The sequence below is a fragment of the Cucurbita pepo genome, chromosome 20 (assembly GCF_057944985.1).
Source record: "Cucurbita pepo subsp. pepo isolate OVF chromosome 20, ASM5794498v1, whole genome shotgun sequence".
Lineage (NCBI taxonomy): Eukaryota > Viridiplantae > Streptophyta > Magnoliopsida > Cucurbitales > Cucurbitaceae > Cucurbita > Cucurbita pepo.
Genome location: NC_141817.1, coordinates 5,151,845 through 5,175,986, shown reverse-complemented (window position 1 = coordinate 5,175,986; position 24,142 = coordinate 5,151,845). Strand labels below are relative to the sequence as shown.

Genomic DNA, 24,142 nt, shown 5'->3' with positions numbered 1-24,142 from the left:
GTTTTTTATTTGATTCATGAATCTCGTCGTATATTACAACCTATTCGATATGTAATTCGATATTATATTTCTTATAGTTTTTATTTTTTTTTAAATTGTGCTTGTTTTCTTGAAGTTGAAGTAGAAGTCAATGTCTAGAAAGAAAGCATATGGATTGGAATGACAGTAGTAGTATTGTGGCTGTAGAGATTAGGACAGAGAGCAGTGATAAGAAAATGTCATTAAAATTGATATGGGAAGATGGTGATGATGATGACTGATTTTGATTGGAGTATGATGGAATGTTGATAGGATTGAAGGGATGGGTGTGTGGGTCCACTTTCTTCCACCAAAAAAATTCATTAACTTTTGGATCTGTTGGATCCAAATAAACAAAAAAAATTGATAAATTTGACAAATTTGACCAAAAATCAATCAAATAGCAGATTCTATGACCTCTCTAGCAACGACATCTGCTCAGGGGCGTCTTATTTTTACTTGAAAAAGTACTACGTGGGTTTAGTATTTAAAAATACTCGATAAGTAGCTCCATTGTTGAAGTCGGGAAATGCAAACATCAGCATTTATAGTGGAACCTATCTTTTCATAAAAACATTTCATGGCCTTGAATTCTACTTTCCAGTTTAGGTGAAAACTGGATGTACACGGCCCTCACGCATGCACATGGACCCACTAGACAGACATATACGTACTCGTTGGGCTTACCCTTCAGCTAGCGCATGCTCATGTTGCCAAAAACTGAAGGAGCCAACATAATATAATGGTGAAACATAGATATCATAATGTATGAGTCTATACTCATCGTAATGAGTAAGTATCTTGACATACACGAGGCATAAAGTCTCATAATATCAATTCATTTTATTTTATGTATGATGCAAGTCATACCTCCCATCTTTTCATGATGTAACATCCTATGAGACATGCATACATAACATTTGTCTTATCTTTCATAATTAATATACATCCCGTTCCTGCCCCTAACCTATTTTCTTTTCTCGAATTAGTATGAGTGCAATATATATATATATACACTTACGTACAAATGTTATATAAGGAAGGGGCTAACAAACACAAAAACAAGAGAATATAGATAAGAAAACTGTGTGTAAGATACCAAGAATCCTTCGAGAATCACTACATACTTAGTATTTAAATGGTTCTCACAAAACATATACTACTAATTTAATTTTAAAATAATAATAATAATAATAATAAAAGGTTTGAAAATCAAATGACTAATATTAATATTGTATTATAATGATATCATAATTTTATATAAATAAATAAATAATTGTGTATTAAAATATATGATATTTTATTTATATATAAAGAAAAGATTTCCTCGCCTTCGTATTTGGGCTTAAATGGGCTCTCCACCGAAGGCCCAAGATAACGGCGTTGCATCAGTCCAGCAGAATGTGGGCAACTGGGCCCCGGAAAGATTTAGAAAAAGGAGAATTTAATTTGGAGATGCGGGGTATCGATCCCCGTACCTCTCGCATGCTAAGCGAGCGCTCTACCATCTGAGCTACATCCCCTTGATATGAAGGAAATTAAAATAATACTTATAATATAAATTATAATTTATTTATATATATATAAAGTTTTTAATTTCATAAAATTGACAAGAAATAAGTTTTTTTTTTAATATATAGGAAGAAATTAACATATATATATATATACAGTTTTTTTTAAAAAAAAAAAAAATTGACAAGAAAAATATGAAATAGGAAGAAATTAAGAAAAACATTGGAGAAAATATGGAGAAGATATCACTGTTCACATGAGCCGTTTTTGGATCGTTTTCAAAACTATTCTCATCAAATTTTCTCTAGTTCCTTGATCATAGAAATCAAAGTCTCAAACGAACTCGGAGTATATTTTATATATCTTTAATCACTCAATATTTCTTCCCTTATTTTTAAGAGTTGGTTGGGAGTATATTTTATCTTATTTGTAGGAGATAGTTGGTAGCTCGTATCCTATCGAAACGTTGTGAACATTAATGAATATCGTACTTTCGGTCTCGCTTATGGATCTCATTTTTAATAACTTGTGATTTTATCCTTTCATGCTTGATGAGTGTGTATAGGAAGATATGTCTAAGTTGACCTCTAGAAAGCATAATAGGTAGTTGAAAACCTATGAATGCCCATGTCTGAACGTTGGAACCTATTAGGAAAATCATGAAGTTTCTAATAGTATGACTTGACCCATACTTATTAGGTCCACCCTAGAGAACGAGATTTGATTAGGCTACTCAGTTCTCATACACATATCACCTAAAGATTTGTGTGAACCAAAGTAATGAGTATTTGACTGGTTAAGCACACTTAGAACATCAAGTAACCCCGATAGGTGAATTATACCCTAAAATAGGGATGATGAAGTTCAAATGAGTGGAGAAAGATAGTTTCCCGTCACATAAATAGAATCGGAGACGGAGATTTTAATTCACATCCCATTTGTGTCTTTTTTTTTTTGAATTAATATGGATGCATATATGTATTCTTATGTGAGTAATAGTATATTAAAATTTGAATTTTTGGAAATCATATTTAACAATATATTATATTTTGTTTCTAAAATATTATGGAATTTGTGTTATGTTTTACATTTTTTTAATAGAAATTATATTAAAAAATAAAAAATTATTTATTAATTTTTTAAAATTAATATATTTCTAAAAATATATATATAAAAAGATGGAAAAAAAGTTTAATAAATTATTTTTGTTTATGGTATGTTTTATTATTTATGTTTAATAAATTATTTCTAAAAATTATTTATGGTATGTTTTATTATTTATGTTTAATATTGTTTCTCTTTCTCAATTAGATGTATTTTGTGTTGAATTATAATTAATTCATCCAAATTAATAATAATAAACTATAATTAAATTGTAATAATTATTTTATACATAAATATTTTTTACTTCTTCTTATTGATTTTTTTTTTCTATTACTTTCAAGAATATTATATTTGTACAACTATTATTCAAATATATGATATTTTATTTATATTTTATTAAAAAAAAAAAAAAGATTTCCTCATCGGTCTCTGTCTTTGAGCTTTAATGGGCTCCAACCAAAGGCCCAAGAAGAACGCCGTTGCATCAGCCCAGCAAAATATGGGCAACTGGGCCGCCGTAAAGATTTAGAAAAAGAGAAAATAATTTGGAGATGCGGGGTATCGATCCCCGTACCTCTCGCATGCTAAGCGAGCGCTCTACCATCTGAGCTACATCCCCTTAATGTGTATCCTGCGTCAAGTTTACTTATATTATCTTAAGTTTTTAATTTAATTTCTTCGTGAAAAGTGTTCAATAGACCTTTTGTCCACGAAGGCTATTTCTTTGGATTTCAAAAAAATATAAGACGGGTTGTGCCCTAGAATGACCCCCTACGTGACTGTGCAGCTTTCGAAGGTTCCTCAAAGCGGACAATATTTGCTAGTAATGAACTTGAGTTGTTACAAATGATATTAGAGCTAGTCACCTGATGGTGTGCTAGAGAGGTGGATTGTGAGATCTCACATCAGTTGGAGAGGAGAATGAAATATTCCTTATAAATGTGTGAAAACTTTTCCCTAGTAGACGCGTTTTAAAACCGTGAGGTTGACGGTAATACGTAACGGGCCAAAACTTGGACAATATTTACTAACGGTGGATTTGAGTTGTAAAGACTTATGCAAACGAGATTTGATTAGGGCACCCAGTTCTCATACACATATCACATAAAGACTTGTGCGAACCAAAGTGTTGAGTGTTTGATTGGTTAAGCACATTTAGAACATCAAGTAACTCCATTAGTTAAATTATGCCTCTAGACAAAGTTCAAATGAACTATTAGCCATATAGGGCCTAATGAATCATACCCAAGAATGGAAAGGTTGAGGTATCTATGAGTAAGAAAGAGCTAGATGATAGTGCCATGGAATTAGTTATCTCTAGGACCACAAGTACTAGCGGAGACCCGTTAAGAGCCTATAAGTACGTTGCTTACTGAGTATTGTAGATTATTAGGTAGGTTCTGGTCTTTGGCGTGAACGGACAAGAGTCGTACAATGCTACGGGGATCTTTAGATCATGTCTTTCCCATTATTCGATATGCAACGTTCCAAGGAATTTTTTTGTAATTTTTTTACATCTTACATAGCTTGCTCATTTGAAATGTCCCGCTCAAATTAGTATCAGGCATAGTCTCTTCCTACCTCTATGGAAGGCATAAAAACCAACATGCATCCCGAAGTCTTATCGTAGAGTATTTCAGTAATTTCTATAACATACCTATAATGAATTCTCGTCCAAAATTTCTAGGGTTTATCTTTTTAAGCATAGATATTCTTTCGGGAGCCATTCTCTCATAATCCCCTTCCCGCCGCTCGCTGCCACTCCTCCGCTTCCCATTTTCATTATTCGTTACTCTTGCGAGGCATTCGTGTTTCTCCGATTCGTCTTCTCAAGAGGAAGCAGGTTTTGTTTCCCCTCGCGTTTTCACAGTCATGTTGTTGCTTCGTCGGATCATTCTAGTCAGGCAGACATCATCATTCTTTGCTCACGGATTTTCTGAAAGTCCGTTGAAATCTCTCAGATACTCATCGACTTCTTCTGAGATCGCATCATCTCCAAAATCTGCATCGCCGGATTTTAATTCTGTCAAGCCAGAGAACGATGAGAAGCCTGTAATCGTGCTCTTTGAGAATCATGGATTCTCAAAAACACAGGTCTCTGAGCTTGTCAAGAAATTCCCTCAAGTTCTTTCAGCGAACCCGGAAAAGACGCTATTGCCAAAATTGTTGTTCTTTGAATCGAAAGGCCTTTCTTCCCCCGAGATTGCCAAATTAGTGTGTGGTTTTCCTTCGATTTTAACGCGAAGTTTAGACAGAAAAATCATTCCAGCTTTTGATTACATTCAAGTGCTACTTCAAACTAAGGAGAAGGCTATCGCATCCATAAAACGGTCTTTAGGTATTCTCACTTGGGATCTCCAAACTATTCGTCCCAATGTTGAAACTCTGATACAAATTGGAGTTCCTGATTCCAACATTGCAACCATTCTTCAGTACCAACCACGAGTGTTCTTGGTAAACACCGTCCGATTCAAGGAGATTGTGGAGGAAGTTAAGGAAATGGGATTCAACCCTCTGCGATTGAAGTTTGTTCTTGCTGTTTTTGCTATGCGAGCAATGAGCAAATGTACATGGAGAAAAAAAGTTGAAGTTTACAAGAAATGGGGATGGCCTGAAGAAGAGATTCTCGTCGCTTTTCGAAGGCATCCATGGTGCATGATGGCTTCCGAGGACAAGATCAATGGCATAATGGATTTCTTTGTGAACAAGATTGGATGTGAACCTTTATACGTTGCAAAGCGACCTGCTGTGATTACACTTAGTTTAAAGAAGAGGATTGTGCCAAGAGGCGTTGTTTATCAAGTTTTGCTGTCAAAGGGTTTGATTAAGAAAGATGTGAATCTTCCTCTGGTGTTTGAGTCTACTGAAAGCCGATTCTTAGGCAAATTCATCGACCCTCATAAGGAGCTGATTCCTGGATTGTTGAAGTTGTATAAAGAGAAATTGGAGGATGCTAAGAGATAGCAGGTTCAATCTCCTTCTCTAAATGTTGATATTAACCTGTTTTGCTTGTTCATATGTCTATTCATATCTAAAATTGATATATGTTCAAGAGCTTGTGCTGAATTGGCTGCTATTTAGATTGTTAACTAAATGATGGTTTGAGCTGAATTGACTATAGCACGTTGTAAGTGGAGTTAGAGGATTCAAATATGTCTAAACTAGTTTTGGCTATACTCCAGTTGATTGTTGACTGTACTTTCGCTAATTTTGAATTATAATTCTACGTTGTGTTTCTAGTTTATATCAATAACACAACCTTAAAAAAGGTCATTGCTATGTCACCTATTCTATTTATGTGAGATATCGTATAAGTTGGAGAGGGGAACGAACTATTTCTTACAAGGGTGTGGAAACATTTCCCTAGTATACGTGTATTAAAATTGTGAGGTTGATGGCGATACACAACGGGCTAGAGCGGACAATATCTGCTAGCGGTGGGCTTGGACGGTTACAAATGGTATTAAAGCCAAACATCGGGCGGTGGAAACCTCTTCTTAGTATATGTATATTAAAATTGTGAGCTTGAGAGCGATATGTAGCAAGCTAAAGCGGAAAATATTTGCTAGCAGTGGGCTTGAGCGGTTACAAATGGAAGACGTTGGGCCCCAAAGGGGGGTGGATTGTGAGATCTCATGTTGGTTGGAGAGTGGAACAGGCTAGAGCGGACAATATCTTCTAACGGTGGGCTTGTACGGTTACAAATGGTATCAAAGCTAGATATCGGGCGGTGGAAACCTCTCCCTAGTATACATATATTAAAATCCTGAGGCTAACAACAATACGTATGCGAACGAGGACGTTGGGCCCTAAGAGGGTGGATTGTGAGATCCACGTTGGTTGGAGAGTGGAATAAAGCATTTATTACAAGGGTGTGGAAACCTCTCTCTAGTAGACACAGACACGTTATAAAACTGTGAGGCTGAAACAGACAAAAAAACAAACAATATATGTTAGGGACTAAAACAGACAAAAAAAACAAACAATATATGTTAGGGACTAAAACAGACAAAAAAACAAACAATATATGTTAGGGACTAAAACAGACAAAAAAAAAAAAAAAACAAACAATATATGTTATGGTAGGGACTAAAACAGACAAAAAAAACAAACAGTCGGGACTAAAACAGATCATATAGGCTAAAACATACAAAAAAAAAAAAAAAAAAAAAAAAAAAAAAAAATATATATATATATGTTAGGGACTAAAACATAGGTTACCTACGTACTTGTTGTATGACTTGTTAGTTCCATCATGTCAAATTAGGTTATATTATATTATATTATATTATACACAGTTGATTTAAAATTATTTTCATTTATATTTAATACATAAAAAAATTCAAATTTGTAAATCATTTAAGAATCTATGTGAATTCTTATATATGTCACATAGTTTATCAAGGTCTTGCTTCTCACATTATGAACGAATTGGGCCGGCCCATATTGTTGTCCAATTTCAAATCTCCCCCAATCCAAGCCCGTTTTATGATATATATTAAAACAAAAGGAGTGGGGCCCACTGCAGGCCTATGAGATGGCATGTTAAGTGGTTCATACATGGTCCCGGTTGGGTTGTTTTATAATATATATTAAAACAAAGGGAGTGGGCAATGCCAGGACTACGGGTGTACATGGTTCGAGTTAGGTTGTTTTATAATATATATTAAAACAAAAGGAGTGGGGCTTATTGCAGGCCATGAGATAGCACGATAGCACGTTAAGTGCTTCATGAAATGCTAGGACTAGGGATGTACATGGTCCGGGTTGGGTTGGGTTGAGAGATTTTTTTGACCCAACCAAAAAATTCGAGTTAGTTGGATTGGTAACCCAACCCAACCCTCTATTTTCAGGTTGGGTTGTCAATTTTTTGTAAGTTTAATTAATCCACACTTCATAATTATTCGGATACAATATTAAATAAAATATATTAAAAGTTTACAAACAAACACAAATCAATCTATAATTATTCAAGTTCACAAACAAACACAAATTAACATATAATTATTCACAAAAATAAAAACAAAAAACAAAAAAGAGAAATAACAAGGAGCGAAAATTCTAACATATTAATATTATTCAACATTGTCATAAAATTAAAGACAACTAAATACCGATATTTTTTTAGAATTGGTTAAAGTAACAAAAATATAACGATAGATCATGAAATTAAATAAATAATAAAAATGATTAGTTTAAAGGTATGGTATATACCAAAAATAAAAAATATATAAATAATTTTAATTAAAATATGCTCTTAGATAGTCCTAAATTATTAGAAAAAGAAAAATATATATAAATTAGAATATAATAATATTGCACCAAATAGATAATAAATACATTAACATTTAAAATATATATATATATATATAAATTAGGATATAATAATATTGCAACAAATAGATAATAAATATATTAAAATTTAAAATATGCTTTCGTATAAATCATATTAAAAACTTATCTTAAACTAAATCATAATTAATAAACCTATCCTCATGTATATATAAATAATTATTTGTATGATAGAACAAAATAATATAAAAAAAAATTAAACAAAAAAGAAATATGTATATATATAAAAAATGATAAAAAGAAATAAAAAAAGAAATAAAAAAAAGAAATAAAAGAAAATAATGAAAAGAAACATATAATAGACTAAAGTCGAAGATAGGCTGCGTCTAATTAGACTAGCCAAAGTACCACTCTGGTAAACTCATTATTTTTGTATGATTCTTAATATATTTTATATATGGATCGGGTCGCTCGAGTCAACCCGAGGGTTTGTCCCACGAATCCGAAACCGAACCAAACCCGACCCTCCCGAAATGCTACCAACCCAACCCTTATAGTTTGGGTTGGGTTGGTCTGGGTAATCGAATTGTCGGGTTGAATGTACACCCCTACGCTCTACCATATGAACTACATCCCCTAATGTGAAGATGATTAAATCCATTTGAATAAATCAAGAGAGAGATGAAGAAAGAAGAAATAAAAACTAAGAGACCAAGTTCCTTGAGTTTTTGTTCAAATTAGAGCTCAATCTGCGACCGCCGGACGAAAACAAATTAAAGTAAATAGTAAATAAAATGAAATAGGAAAATATGATAAAATTTAAATCAAATGCAAACAATACAACAATTTAAAATGAAATTCAAATACAAGTCATTCAAGATTATTAGAAATGGAGAGCAAATTTGGGATACATTTACTAACAAAATATAAAAGACCGAAAATACGAAACAGACTGTGCCCTGGGACGATCCCCTCTATGATCGCACAGCTCTCGAATGTTTTCCACCTTGAACGACCTTTCATCTCAAATTAATTAATGTTTTGATGATAACAAACATACTTTTAATTACTAATAATTTCAGTATTTTGAAGTGTTCAAAAGCTTGGAATGACGATTCCAATGAATTTTGAATCACTCAAATCAAAATTAAACCGAAAAAGTGCAAGGCACATGTATGGTCCTTTGCCCCTCTCAAGGTCGGTTTTGCAGTACAATGAGCCTATTCAGGAGACCAATGTCTGTTTCCACACGCAATAGTGGCACCTGGTCGCCTCGATGTACTACACTATCAACTCAAGGGTACTCTATTATGATTCCTCATGTCTTCTTTAGTCTTAGAGCATTAGGATCTAAATTCTTGATATCCGCTCACGATCCTAAGGTACTCATTCTATTGGAGACGTCTTGATCTAGGGCAATGTGTAGTCAATCTGACTCTAACAGCAAATAAATGCGGTTTATAAGGAGAATAAACAATCAATCAACTAGAGTCAATACTATATCATACATTCATACTAGTAAAATGGAATAGATGACATCCATCAATCACCTAGAGCACCGATCATAATATCTCATACTCCATTCTTATATAGCAGAATGCATTAAGATTAACATGCATAAAAAAAAGAGAAGCTCATGCGTATTCTAACTACCTTAGACAAGATGTGTATGTATACAAGCATGTTCTATTGGTCCGTACAATATTACTTAAGAAAAGTTTAATATTAGTTAAATGAGAAGCTCACCACACGGCTTGCACACCTAAAGGCCTGAATACGCTAAGGAATTAGTGAATTAAACATAGTAAAATGGGATTCATACTGGTTATGAGCATGACTTAAGTAGGAAATTGCTAAAGAATTTATGAACTGAACCTAGTAGAATGGAATTTGACCGATTTAGCAATGTATTCATGTTTTATGAGCTTTCGCTATTTTGATTGGGTCTCTTTGCTTGATTTATTGGAACTTTGGCATTTATGATTTTATCCTTTCATGCTTGATGTGTGTGCTTAGGAAGATATGGCTTAGTTGACCCCTAGAAAGCATAATAAGTGGTGGAAACCATACGAATGCGTATGTATGAACATTGGAACCTATTAGAGAGACCATAACGACTTGATTCATACCTGTTACATCCATCATAGAGACCGATATTGGATTACCGCACCCAGTTCTTTTACGCATATCGCATAAAGACTTATGCAGACTAAAGTGAAATATTTGATTGGCTAAACGCACTTAAAACCTCGAATAAAGACAACAAGATTCAAATGAATTATGAGCTAGATGGGGCCTAATGAATCATACCCTAGACGGGGAAGGTTGAGGTATGTAGTGATTTTGGAATGAACATATAGGAGTTAGTGCAATTGCAAGGGCGATCTTTAGACTGCATCTTTTACGTTATTATGTATGCATTGGTCTAGGGGCATTTTGGTAATTTTTTGTATCTTACATAGCTTGCTCGTCTGAATTGCCCAACTCGAATTATAGTCAAGCATAATCAATTTCTAGCTTTGCGGTAGGCATAAAAACCCCGCACGCATCTCAGAATCTTAGGGTATTTCCATAATTTCTATAACATACATGCCTTACATTCTCATCTATAGTTGCGGTTTGAAATACTAAACATTCATAGTTTACCCACCTTTAAGTAAGAAATGCTTGCATGCACAATACGTACTAGCTATCTATACACATATTACTTAAAAAAATTAGACTAGTTACATGGATGACGTGTGCCTTCCTCAGCTAGCTTTTTCGCATGCGGAGTGGAATTCTTATTTTTACGAGGGAGATGAATAGAATTAAAAAAAAATTTAAATAAATAAATAAGCATAAATTTGGGGTTATTAATTAAAATGTACTAATATTTTGTAAAAAGATAGTAATAAATATGGTGGATCTTAATGGAAGATAGACATAAGACAGTGACAGAAAAATGAAGAGGTCGGGGGAGCGATGATGATGATGATGATGCATATCGGCGTTTGATGGTCACCATCGTGCTTTTGTCATATTGAGTCACTAATCATAATTTCGCCACAAATGGCTGCTTGAGCAATCATTGACTCTTCTCTTCCCTCCCTTCTATAAATTTACCCTTCCTTTTCTTCTTCCTCCCACACCTTCTTTAATGGCTCCCTCTAACCTCATCTTCTCCCTTCTCCTTCTCACTTTCTTCCTTTCCCACAGTTTCTCTTGCTGCGTTCCCGATACCCCGCCTCTCCTCCGTGCGCTGCAGACCCGGAAGGTAAGGTTTTGACAAAATTCTATGTACTACTTCCTATTGATTGTATCATATTGTCCACTTTAAGTATAAGCTCTTATGGCCTCTACTTGAGGTCAAGGTCTCTTAATGCAACGTCCCATCTTATCTTATCATCTCGATCCCCATTGATATGATCCATATGTAGTAACATCTAACACGCGGGCGGGGTGCAATACCGGCACACCCGGGCCACCCGGTACTGTCCTTGAAAAACTCATTTCAAAGGAAGTTGTTCGAGACATTAGTCTCGACACACTTGCCCACACTGTGACACACGTATGTGCCACAGGTTAGCTGGAGGTGTCCTAGTTTTGCTTTGAGCTTCCTCTAAAGTTCTCGTAACAATGAAGATAGTATTCTTTCATTATAAACCCACGATCATTTTCTAAATTAGCTACTTTCATCCGACAAATTTGACTAATTTTTTTTACGTTACAGATGCTTCGAGAAATGGTTAAGGAATTGGAAGTTGACGGCGGAGAGAGACGGCGGCCGTCGGTGGAGTGGGATCAGTTGCGGAGGGTGCCGTCCGGACCTGACCCTTTGCATCATAATGGTGGAAGCCCGAAGAAGCCTCGAACTCCTTGAGTATTGAAACGATGTCGTATTCGGCTTCAGGCTAATGATAAGTTTGGTCTCCAAGTTCGTCTTTTGAAACTACGCTAGGGTTTTGGCTGAACCTAACAACCAATCTTAACCGTTGAGATCTTTTGTTGGGTTTATCAATGGCTATTAATTTTTTGGGTTTTTTTTTTTTTCTCTTGTTCATATATGTTAATGAAAATTGTAGGCTTTGATCTTGGTTAAGAATGTTGTTTAATTTTCTTATGTTTTTTTTTTGTTTCCATTTTTTATTTGACAATTAATCAACTTATATTTTATATATTAGTTAATTTTGACACGTTTTTATATGAAATATGAACGATCTACTTGTTAATTAATGGTCATAAACTATACTATTTGTGTAGAATAAGTATGAATTCATTTAGAAAATGGTTTAGAACTTTGTTTACAAAATAATAATCAAAATCATGTACATATCGAAACACAAAGGAGTCTTAATTATAATTCAGATCTATCTAAACTCTTATAACTCGTGTACACATTCGTCTCAGTCATGTAGCTTAGAGTTGCACGTGAGTTAATATAATAATACTCATTCATGGGTCTTATCTCATTTTCAAAAATCATATTGTTCTTAGAGCGTCTATCTTACGAATATGTTAGCCATGTGATTAATTTAAACATTATTAGCTTTTTAAATGATTTATCGAATGAACTGATATTTTATACGTGGGGACCCTCATGCATGTCTTGTAGGGACCTTACCAGTATTAAAACATTTAATGTAGGGTAACTGATATGAACCACGACTAAGGAATTTCCATATCTCAAGGTCCAATTATAAAGACGAGAGCCAATAAACTATAACAAACTGTGTACACTTATATTCCAGCCTAGTGCTAGCAGATATCGTTCTTTTTTTTTTTTTTAGCAGATATCATCCCTGAAACTCATCTCTCCATTGCAAATTTCCCCTCAAAGTTTTTAAGATGCGATTGCTAAGGAGAGATTTCCACACTCTTATAAGAAAATGTTTCGTTCTCCCCCCAACTGACGTGGGATCTCACATGTAGGGTTAGTGCGTGGAAAGTGATACTATTCACATATGGAATTCGGCATATCTTAACTAAACTATTTGCATGGGCTCGCCGTGTACTTGTATGGTTTAGAGAAGCTTACTTGTTTTATAGTTTAGGTGCTTTATCCGTTTTTGGTTTTATTACTTGTTGTTTTGTCTGGTTCAATAATACTGCTTATCTGAGTGAGCTTTACAGGGCGACTGGACTCGAAGCTTCTCAAGCTCAAGCATTTACGTTTCCAGTTAAAGACCAACGTCTTGAGCTAACGTTGGATCTGCTCAATGACTTATTGATTTAGGTAAATATCTAATGCGTTCTAAAGTACAACATATTCAACGTGTGTAAACAGAGTAGATAAAACTATATATATATATATATATATATATATATATATATATATATATATATATATATATATATAATAATAATTTTTTTGTATTAAATTTGTAATAAAGATGAAATATTTTTAAAATTAGTTATTTGAATAAATTAAACACAAAATTTAATTAAAAAAAAAAAAAAAAGACAATTAAAAAAATGAAATTTTTTGTTTTAGCGTAAAGACGGTGCTCGACCGGTGGCGAAGGGTGAGGAGGTTGGGACGTACATCCCCAGGCGCTGCCCGCTGTCATCCTTATCCAGGGAGCAGCCCCGCCGAGTAGAAAGAGTATCTTTGGTGGGTGTGACAGGCAGAGGCACAACGCAGCAGTGGGCGAGGGGGGCGGGGGTGGAGTGGCAGAAAGTCAGCCAGTTAGAGCGCAGCAGTGGGCGGGGCGGGCGGGAGTGGAAGTATTTGGCATATTCTGTTGTAAGAGGGATGGTGTACGATTTTGGGATTGAATTCCGTTATGAATTTGGCAATGATGAACAAAATCTGAGTTGCTAATAACTCTTAGATTCTGTCTTTTTTTTAATGTTTTGCAGTGGTCTGAATTAAGATTTAAAACGACTGTCGTTTCGGTGTCAGAAGAAGAAATAATAATTAAAATTTGAAAAAGGAAGATCCGGGGTGGACTGTTCATAATAACAGAAACGTGAGTCTAAGGAGCTTGAAAAATGGATAGCTAGGAGGATGTGAATAGGTGAGGCCATGGAGAGATGAGTTTCAGTGATGATGATGATGATGATGGAGAATTATTGATGGATTTGGTTCTATTTCATGTTCATGCAGTGGATATTGGATGAGGTTGCACCCTCCTAATTTCCTTTTTTTTTTTAATGACATCATGCACTATATTTGGCCACTCTCCCATATCAATTAGTTTCAACTCAAAATAATATTATATTTCCTTACCTTTTAATTTCTTTTTTTTTTAATTTTTAAAAAATGTTAAAATATATGGTTTCCATTAGTTTGGGATGGAAATAGTTAATATTTTATATCTTACATACGTTCATTATCAGCAAAACTTTCGTTTGGAGTTCAACAAGGATTCATGCTTAATATATGCCTTGGCACATTTTTTCTTTTATTAGTGTGTGTGAAAAGGCAATAACAATGGCTTTGATAGCATATAGCCTTGGTGATATGAACCACGACCAAGGAGCTACAACAAACCTTGTACACTTATATTCAAACTATGGTGAGATCATCATATGTTGTGCAAAGTTGAGCTTCAAGAAAGAGATGCATTAAATGTACTTTAAGTTTAATGAACTCAACTAAAATTTCTAGAACTAGTCTGGATGACAAAGAAGCACATTTCATTCATTAAACTATTTAATTATAATTTAAATATTTATTTGTTTTTAATACCGGAGTTAAGGTTATATTGTAATCTCCCCTAGGTTACCGTATTCCACAGTTAACCAGCTATTTTAATAGGGAGGTTATTGGTATTTGTCATCTACTATCAAATTTAATTTGGAAGTTTTGTGTTAGATAGGTTAAGGTTGTAAATGCTATATAAAGCCTCCTCTTCTTTGATTATGGATATCACATTTTTGAATTAAAAAGGAATAGAATTTCTATTTTTTTTTAGCTTTGTTGAGAGCTAAGATCTTCTTTGCAAATTCTTGTGTTTAAAACTTGCATGCTAGAGTATTCAAATGGTAGTGATCAAACCTCTTGTGGAGTGATTCGAATCACGAGTTTAGAAACGAATTTTCTTTACTCTTGATCTTGATTATCAAGGTAATCCGTTTCATACTTTTCCTTGGGTTGATTCTATATCATTTGATATCAGAGCTTTAGGCTCAAGATCGGACATATGTTTCCTTGCGTTTATCTCTTTGATTCTCATCTATATATATATATATATATATTTTTCTTCGGTTTACCTAGTGTGTTCACATTCTATCTAAAAATTATATAGCAAAAAAAAAAAAAAAAAAAAAAAAAAAAAAAAAAAAAAAAAACGGAAAACATTATTTCGTGCTTTAGTTTATGTTGACATATTTTAAAAAGTGTTAGATCTCGATCTTATCAACACTTTGTTCTTCTTTAAGATATTCTAAATTAATTTTCTTGTTGATAAATTGATTAGATTTTGCCATAAGTTATAGAAGAAAAAACAAAAAAGAAAGCTTATTGATGTTAAATGTATTCTTTTATTCTCTTGATTATTATATTTAACTCTCATATGTTACTACGTCTAAATTAGTCCTTAATCATTTTCTTTCTTTAATTCGTTTCTTTGTCGTTATTCAGATTGCTCCTTTAATACCATTGTTTATGTGTTGAGTGTGCTGTTCTATTCACTTTGAATTGCACCTAGCTCTATAACATAGCTTGTCTCACATCCCAATTTCTTTTTTTGGAGTGTGATTTGTATGTGTTCAACTTTGAGGGTGAGTTTGTAAGGGAGTGATACATTGATTCGAGTGTTGAGTGCTAAACATGAGTGAACTACATTTACGAGTGAACACACGTGAGGGAGCGCTTGTAAGGTCCTTTTTTTTTTCTTTTAACTTTCTTTTGTAACATGGAATATCCAGACGACAATCCTAACATTACTGATGCACGATTGAGAGAAGCACAACAACGAACCATGGAAAGACTAATTCGAGGAATAAAAGAGTTGACAGATCGAATAGGAAGATTGGAGACTACCTGTGCCCTCAACCAATCAATATGAGGGCGACAATTCTGATCAACACGAGGATAATCCACATGCGGTTGGTCGTGGTTTGATGCGAGGGAGAGACCATGGAAGAAGGTATCATAATTTGCAACAACGTGTTCCTTATGATGATAGAATTAATCGTAACGTGGGGAGCATCAAATTAAAACTTCCCAAGATTTATGGCAAAATTGATCCAGAGGAGTATCTTCAATGGGAGAAAACGGTGGAGTCGGTGTTCAACTGTCATAATTTTAGTGATGAAAAGAAGGTACTGTTATGCATTGCTCAATTCAAACAATATGCTCAAATTTGGTGGGATAAATTGATGTCAAGTAGGAGAAGAAACCTTGAAGCACCAATTGATTCATGGTACGAGTTCAAAGAGTCCATGAGGAAGTGTTTTGTTCCACAATATTTTCAACGGGACATGGCGCAAAAGCTTCAAGCATTGAAACAAGGACGCAAATCTATGGAGGATTATTACAAGGAGATGGATACATTGATGGATTGACTTGATCTCGATGAGGACATGGAGGATCTCATGGCGCGGTTTCTTAATGGGTTAAACACAGAGACTGATTTACTGCCTTATTCTGATATCGAGGAGTTGTTGCACATTGCAATTAAGATGGAGAGGCAAATCCAACAAAGGTCTCAAGGTATTCTTCTAGAACTTTTCCCAATTCTACTTCTACAGGAAAAAGGATAGTAAGAATATATTGATTATAAGTATAGAAATCAAGAGATTAATGAGAAGCCTCAAGCTAAATTTGAGAAAGGTGAGAGTTCTCGAATAGGGAAAGAAAAAGTAGAAAAGTCTAATGTTCGAAATAGGGATTTAAAGTGTTGGAGATGTCAAGGGGTAGGAAACTATAGTAGAGATTACCCAAATGCAAGAATTATGACCATCAAGGAGGGAGAAATTGTTACGGATGAAGAGGCACATGACGACATAAATGAGGAAACTAATGAGAGTGAGGAGTTTAGTGAAGAGGACCCTACACATATATCTTTGGTTACTCGACGAGCTCTAAACACCCACATTAAGGAGGACGGCCTAGACCAACGAGAGAACTTATTTCAAACTCAGTGTCTTGTTCAATCTGTTCCTTGTAGTGTTGTCATTGATAGCGGTAGTTGCACCAATGTTGTGAGTTCCATTCTGGTCAAAATAATTAATTTAAAGACACAACCACATCCAAGACCCTACAAGCTTCAATGGTTGAATAATTGTGGGGAAGTACGGGTAACTCAACAAGCTCTTGTTTCTTTTCTTATTGGAAAATATGTTGATGATGTTTTATGTGATGTTGTATGCATGCATGTTGGAGATTTACTACTGGGGAGGCCTTGGCAATTTGATCGTTGGGTAATGTATGATGGGTATGTAAATCGATACTCTTTTACTCACAATGGTAGAAAAACTACTCTTGTTCCATTGTCTCCAAAAGATGTATTTATTGATCATTGCAAACTTGGAAAGAAAAGGCAAGAGGCTGATGCAAAAGCAGAGATTAAAAAAGAATCAAGTGATAAAAAGAGCTTGAGTGAAAAGCAAGAGAGTAGCACTTAGCCGAGAGAAAAGCCAAATCAGTAAGCTTGTATGTTAGATCAAGTGAGGCTAGGAATGTTTTTCTCTCTAACCCAACTATTCTTGTACTTATGTGCAAGGGGTCTTGTTACTTTACTAACATGCTTAACCCTTCTTTGCCTAGTGATTTTGTTGTGCTTTTGCAAGAGTTTGAAGATTTATTTTCCGAGGAGATGCCTAGTAGTTTGCCACCACTTAGAGGGATTGAACACAAGATTGACTTCATTCCTGGTGCGCCCATTCCAAACCGACCACCATATAGGACTAATCCAAAGAAGGCTGAAGAGATACAAAGGCAAGTAAGTGAACTCCTTGCTAAAGGGTATGTATGTGAAAGTTTGAGTACTTGTTCTGTTCCAGTTATTCTTGTACCTAAGAAAGATGGTTCTTGGCGTATGTGTGTTGATTGTAGGGTTATAAACAAGATAACTAGAAAATATAGGCATCAAATTCCTAGATTAGATGATATGCTTGATGAATTGCATGGATGTAGTCTTTTTACTAAGATTGATTTAAAATCGGGTTATCATCAAATTCGCATGCATATTGGGGATGAGTGGAAAACAGCTTTTAAAACCAAGTATGATCTTTATGAATGGTTGGTTATGCCTTTTGGATTAACTAATGCACCTAGTACATTCATGAGACTAATGAACCATGTCTTACGAGAATACTTAGGTAAGTTTGTGGTTGTTTGTTTTGATAACATCCTTGTTTACTCTAAATCTTTAGATGATCATATTACCCATGTACGCAATGTTGTGACTACTTTAAGAAACAAATGTTTGTATGTAAATTTAAAGAAATGTAGCTTTTGCATGGAAAAAGTTAACTATCTTTGGTTTGTAGTTTCATCTAATAGTGTTCAGGTTATGAGGAGAAAGTGAAGGCTATAAAAGATTGGCCTACACCTAAAAGTGTAAGTGAGGTAAGAAGTTTTCATGGTCTTGCAAGTTTTCATGGCCTACACCTTTAAATGTTTATTTATTTTATTTATCGTTCGAAACACGTAAGTCCATAGCTGTGTTTTTAGCTGAAGGTTATGTTTTATGACAGTTTAAATTAAGTATTTCCACATTTAATGTTTATGATATGCATACAATAGCGACCTCAAATTAAGTATATTTTGAATAAATGAACAACTCAAATCAACCCAACCCAAAATTGAGTTTATCATTTAACTTATTTGGGTTTAAAAAATTACAAGTTTTAAGATAAATAACCTAGTTGATTGAAAATTGTGCTGAGATGAGAGAAGAAAAAGACACCTTGAGGCGGAGAATCATACTTGGAAATGGAAACTTGGTCCAAGCTCGGCTCCTCTCACACTATATTTTGAATTAGGGAGTTGGTGACCCAATGTAAGAAGGTCAAGGAAGTTGGTGACCTGATAACAAGTGAGCTAGTGATCGAAACCCTGGTGAAATTATAACGATCCGAAGTAGCAAAATTTCTTGTCAGGTAAGTTTCCTGCACGAAAGGCATAAAAATCTGGGCACTGTTTCGAAGAGAGTCTAGGTAAAATAGAGAGATGAAAAGAAATTGTTTGTTTCAATAATTTGTTAAACTAACACAATTCATTAAACTAAAAACGAAGACCGGAAAATGTTTAAAATAAAAAGAAAGAATTCCTAAGAACTAGTTCATATCACGAAAAAGAAAAAAAAAAACTATATGATTTTAGTAACCGATATCAAAACTTGAAATCTAGTAATCCCTCCTAACAAAATGGATCAAAACTTGAAATCTAGTAACCCCTCCTAACAAAATGGGTTCAGAAAAAGCCAGAAGAAACCACAATTGGACTCTTAACAAAGTGTTTGCCGTCGGTCCAAATTAGCGTACCATAACCAATTTGACCCTCCGCCACAGCTCCGATCATCGTCAATTCAAACCTCTTCTCCTCCCCAATCTTCCGAAACTTCAGAACTCTTGGCTTCACTAAAACCTTAACTCCTTCCGGCCGTCGAACTCTGACTCTATAAACTCCCGGCCTGCCAACATTCTTCAGCCTTCTAGTAAGGGTGACACATCCAGTCAAGTTCTGAACCCCAATGGAAGGGTAATTAAAGTTTAAAATAGAACCAGAAACAGGGCACTTGAAATTTTCCTCGGCGAATACTCGCATATTCTTCTCCGTGTAGCCGCTGGCGCAGAGGAATTCTAAGTAATCGTTGGGGGAGAGGTCGTAGACGAGGCCGGGGTCGATGGCGCCAGTGGGGTGGATGTGCCCTGACCCATATATGAAGGGGGTGGCTGGAGCGAAGAAAGGGGAGCCGCCGTCGAGGATGAGGTTCATTGTGTTGTCGCTAATTGTGGCAGAGGTCATTATGGCGGATTTGATGGCGGCAGGGCTCCATTCGGGGTGGAGAGCTTTGAGGAGGCCGACAATGCCGGAGACATGGGGACAGGACATGGAAGTCCCTGACATTGTTATGTATGGAACTGTTCTGTTGTCGAATGGCTCCCCTGTTGGGCTCACGGCGCCGGAGAATGCCGCGATTATGTCCACTCCTGGCGCTGTCACGTCCGGCTGCAAAGAATTAGAAACTCATGAGCTCTGTTCTTGATAATCTCAAATGGGTGTCGTAATTCATAACCAAACCTTGATAATTTCCGGAGAAACTATGTTGGGTCCTCTGGATGAGAAAGCCGCCATGTTCGGAGAAAGTTTGGTATTAACTTTGGACGACGGTGGGAACAAATATCCCATCGGATTTCTGTCAAAAACAACAACAATCAGAGAAACATTCCAACAAAGATTCATAAAGAAGTAAAGAAATTGTAATTTGTTTACTTCCTGGAATTAATGTACGAGGAAACAGCTTGACCGTCGTTGTAACTGATATGGGAAGCTGGAAGAACATGGAGATCAGCGATGATTTTAAATCCACTAAACCTATCGTTGCAGAGAATCATTCCGACAGCACCGGCGAGGACGGCTTGCATTCCTTTGTCAATTCTCGAAGAGCCCCCTGTCAAGCAAACCAAGATCTTCCCATTCACTTTAGAATGATCCAAAGTTTTCGGCTTGCAGAGCATGGCATCGTCGGCAGAGGCGGTCGTTGCTTTCGCCTGAGCTCCGGTTATCAATGGGTATAGCTTTCTTCTTGCTAATGGTCTCGAAAGGCTCAACCCCTAATCAGCAGGAACAATTTTTATGTTCAACCAAACGAGGACAAATATGATACATAGGTTAAGCAGTAATGGAAGGGATATTTGCTTATAAAAATCAAATATAATATATATGTGAAATTATAATTCATGACTAAATATTCTTAAACAAACCCAGAAGCGTTGCCCGTTTCCAAGCTCAATGGGGGCTTGAAATTCACGGTCCAAAGTGCTAGCCCCGACCGTCAAAATCCACGGAGCAATATTAGTAGCAGTCGCCATGCTCGGGCCGGAGTTGCCGGCAGAGCACACCACGGGGATTCCTTTCTTCAGTGCATGAAAGGAAGCAATGGCGATGGTATCATCATAGTATTCTTCTGGTGGACTGCCGATGGAAAGCGAAAGGACATCGACGCCGTCGTAGATGGCTTGATCAAATCCGTCAAAAATGTCGGCGTCGTAGCAGCCGCCACTGTTGAGGAACGGCCAGCAGACCTTATAGGCAGCGACGCGGGCCTTGGGAGAGCCGCCCTTGGCAGTTCCGATACCGGACCCAAATACGCTGACGCCGGAGACATAGCTGCCGCCGGCCGTCGATAGCGTGTGGGTTCCATGACCTACGTAGTCGCGCGTGGAGTTCACGATCAATGGGAGTTCATCCGTTAAATTGTGGGATTTCAAGTACGCGATTACCCCCTGATTGAAATACTTTGCTCCGATTAATTTCCTGGGTTAATCATAATTAATGCAGTTAATCACCCTCGGAATTAAAAATAATAATAAAATATCAAAATATGATTAACAATGGTACTTGTTACAAGGCACTGCATCAGGGGTTTTATCCGTGCAGCCTCCTTTCCACCTCGAAGGCACACCTCCAGCTATGCCCTGTTCTCCAAAACTCTTGGACTCCGGCCATACACCTTTTTTGTTAGCAAAAAAAAAAAAAAAAAAAACATTAAATTTACCTAAATTTTTAATTTACCCAAATAACCAAAATAAAATCCACGATCTTAACTAATCATTAGATCTAATTTAGGTAAATGGTACCAGAATAAAATCCACAAGATAATATATATTTAATCAAATTCAACCTTTATGATCTAAATTAGATATTTCATGTTAATCTGATCGAGTTATATGAATAAGTAAAAGATAATATATATGAATAAGTAAAAGATAATATATATATACCCGTGTCGAGATTGGCAATAATAACATCTTTTCCAAATCTAGCCTTCCTCCAAGGAGAAAAAGGGAAAATAAAACCATTCTTCTCCAAATGCATGAACTCCCATGAATGAGTTGTGTGTAACTCTTTGGCTTTGTTTGGCAACACTGTTGCGACTTCTGGGTGCTCTGTCCCATAAATTATTATTAATTATTATTTAAATATATATATATATATATATATTAAAATTAAAATAGTTTGGTATTACTTGCAAGGTTGGTTGCCTCCTCCTCATCTAGAATGGCTGCAAACCCATTTATATGGTTCTTATACGAGTAAAAAATGGCATCTTTTGCCTTCTCAGAACTGAAATTTTTCAATTTTTATTAATTCAAAATAATATAATATTAACTATATTTTCAAATAAAAATAAAAAAAAATCGAACTTCAAACCTCCCCAAGAAGGATCCAAGCAATTTGTGATGGGAATCAACCACTCTTTGAACATCTATTGCCGATACCTCTAACCCATGTGAGTGAGATCCTAATAATACAATATAGGACTGAAATCCAAAAAAATAAAATTAGAGTTCGTATAATAATACTTTGTAAACATAAGAAGAACACACTGTCGAATAAAAAAAAAACTATATCAAGCAAATGACATTACTAGTTTTAGTATCAAGCAAATGGCATTACTAGTTTTAATATCAAGCAAATGGCATTACTAGTTTTAGTATCAAGCAATGACATTACTAGTTTTAGTATCAAGCATTACTAGTTTTACTATGAAACAAATGGCATTACCTTTTTTACTGCAATGGCAGGTGATATTAACGGAAGAAACCAGAATAAAATAAGGATGAAATTAGTAAGATTCATCTTTCCAAATTAGTAAGATTCATCTTTCCACCTCTTCCACTCCAACTTAATTATCCTCTGCTATGTAATTATCTGCTATCTAATTGTCACTTTCACTCCAACTTAATTATCCCTATGCTATGTTAAAAAAAATTGTCATTACTCCTATTTATAAAGAATTTAAAGAATTTTTTTTGTTAAATACTGAGAAAAATTAGGGATATGATTGAAACTTATTTTCTAATTTTAAATATTAAATAGATATGAGATCTATTTGTACTCATTTTTCAAAAATAGGAAAAAAAAAAAATTGACTGAATTTTAAATCTCATTTTAAATATTAGTTTTGAATTTTTTTTCAATTATTATTTTTTGCTTATTTAATACGTTTTAACTTTTAGGAGTATTTTCACGGTTTTTTTTTTATAATTATTTTAATTTGATCAATTACCGGTAATTTATTTCAAAAATATTAAAATAAATGTTAGTGGACAAATAAGTTAAATGCTCAATTTTGAAAAAATTTATTTGCAAATTAAATAATAAGTTAAATGCTTGGTTTTGAAAATATTTTATTTGTAAATTAAATGAGTACTTATTTTAAATATTTAAATGAAAATTAGAAGAAAATAAATATAATTTCTAAAAATCGAAAATAAAATTGTAATGCTGACTCTATCCCAGATTACAAACCATAACCCTATATTGTTTATTTTGAACATGAGCTCTGGTCACTCTATTTTAGTTTTTCCAGTAGATGAAGATAAGTGTTATTTATCTATAAACCCATGATCCTCATGTGAACTGCGATTACTCTTTCATAAATTTTCAAGTTCGTTAAAAGAAATTCGATAATCTAACAAAAAAAACGTGATCAATCCAATTCACATTGTACAATTTGGATTAGATTAAGAACTTATTTAATTTGTATTGAATTAAATAAATAAAAATTTTATAAATACGGTTGGTTTATGAGTTCTTATAAAAAAAAAAGACGTATCTGCTCACATACAATTATATATTGTTGAGTTGTAAATCTTAAACAAATGTTTGAAACAAATAAATTAACCTTTTACCCATTAAAATTTTACTTTTATTAAAAACAATAAATTGAATAAACTACTAGAACAGCTCAAACCAACCGAGCCTCATAATTGAGTTTATTATTTCACTTATTTAGATAAAAAAAAATTACAACGTGAATAATTGGGTTGAGTTTAAAAATTATTCTAACCTGATGCACAAAATATATGTACTACAATTAATAATCTATTAACAACATAATTAATGGATGACATGACCATTTGAATAGATGTTCATACAAATCTCATTTATGGTTATAGACACATTTCCCGTAAATTATAGATACTCTCCATTTATTGTTATGTTAGCATATTTTCAAATAAAATGGAGTGTAATTATAATATAATAAAATGAATATATTATTCTCGTGCTAGGAATTTTAGAATAAATAACTTTTTCGGTTGATTGAAATGT

The 24,142-nt window shown here is 34.5% G+C and overlaps 3 protein-coding genes and 2 non-coding genes across 5 annotated transcripts; 2 read left to right on the top strand and 3 right to left on the bottom strand.

Annotated features, from left to right (window-relative positions):
* Positions 1 to 1,468: 1,468 nt before the first annotated feature.
* TRNAA-AGC (transfer RNA alanine (anticodon AGC)) lies at positions 1,469 to 1,541 on the bottom strand. Its single transcript has one exon. It is a non-coding gene; the product is annotated as a tRNA-Ala (tRNA).
* Positions 1,542 to 3,180: 1,639 nt separating this feature from the next.
* Positions 3,181 to 3,253, bottom strand: TRNAA-AGC (transfer RNA alanine (anticodon AGC)). Its single transcript has one exon. It is a non-coding gene; the product is annotated as a tRNA-Ala (tRNA).
* A 1,109-nt stretch (positions 3,254 to 4,362) lies between these two features.
* LOC111783639 (transcription termination factor MTERF15, mitochondrial-like) lies at positions 4,363 to 5,832 on the top strand. Its single transcript, XM_087120424.1, has one exon. The coding sequence runs from the start codon at positions 4,507 to 4,509 to the stop codon at positions 5,596 to 5,598; it is 1,092 nt and encodes a 363-aa protein (XP_086976550.1). The 5' UTR covers positions 4,363 to 4,506; the 3' UTR covers positions 5,599 to 5,832.
* A 5,217-nt stretch (positions 5,833 to 11,049) lies between these two features.
* On the top strand, positions 11,050 to 12,032 carry CLV3 (CLAVATA3). Its single transcript, XM_087120398.1, has 2 exons — positions 11,050 to 11,182; positions 11,639 to 12,032. The coding sequence occupies exons 1-2, from the start codon at positions 11,066 to 11,068 to the stop codon at positions 11,786 to 11,788; spliced, it is 267 nt and encodes an 88-aa protein (XP_086976524.1). The 5' UTR covers positions 11,050 to 11,065; the 3' UTR covers positions 11,789 to 12,032.
* Positions 12,033 to 19,208: 7,176 nt separating this feature from the next.
* Positions 19,209 to 22,537, bottom strand: LOC111783565 (subtilisin-like protease SBT5.4). The gene is made up of 9 exons (XM_087120761.1): positions 22,484 to 22,537; positions 22,238 to 22,347; positions 22,053 to 22,150; positions 21,808 to 21,972; positions 21,425 to 21,536; positions 20,788 to 21,340; positions 20,297 to 20,637; positions 20,105 to 20,219; positions 19,209 to 20,032 (listed from the first exon to the last, which is right to left on the bottom strand). The coding sequence occupies exons 1-9, from the start codon at positions 22,535 to 22,537 to the stop codon at positions 19,274 to 19,276; spliced, it is 2,307 nt and encodes a 768-aa protein (XP_086976887.1). The 3' UTR covers positions 19,209 to 19,273.
* Positions 22,538 to 24,142: the final 1,605 nt, after the last annotated feature.

Excerpts from the sequence above, each read along its gene's own strand:
- LOC111783639 (XM_087120424.1), top strand. The coding sequence starts at position 4,507 with ATGTTGTTGCTTCGTCGGATCATTCTAGTCAGGCAGACATCATCATTC.
- CLV3 (XM_087120398.1), top strand. The coding sequence starts at position 11,066 with ATGGCTCCCTCTAACCTCATCTTCTCCCTTCTCCTTCTCACTTTCTTC. Across the intron at positions 11,183-11,638 it reads GTGCGCTGCAGACCCGGAAG|ATGCTTCGAGAAATGGTTAA; the intron begins GTAAGGTTTTGA and ends TTTACGTTACAG.
- LOC111783565 (XM_087120761.1), bottom strand. The coding sequence starts at position 22,537 with ATGTCATTGCTTGATACTAAAACTAGTAATGCCATTTGCTTGATATTA. Across the intron at positions 22,151-22,237 it reads CTTGGATCCTTCTTGGGGAG|TTCTGAGAAGGCAAAAGATG; the intron begins GTTTGAAGTTCG and ends GAAAAATTTCAG. Across the intron at positions 20,220-20,296 it reads TCGTACATTAATTCCAGGAA|AAATCCGATGGGATATTTGT; the intron begins GTAAACAAATTA and ends TGTTTTTGACAG.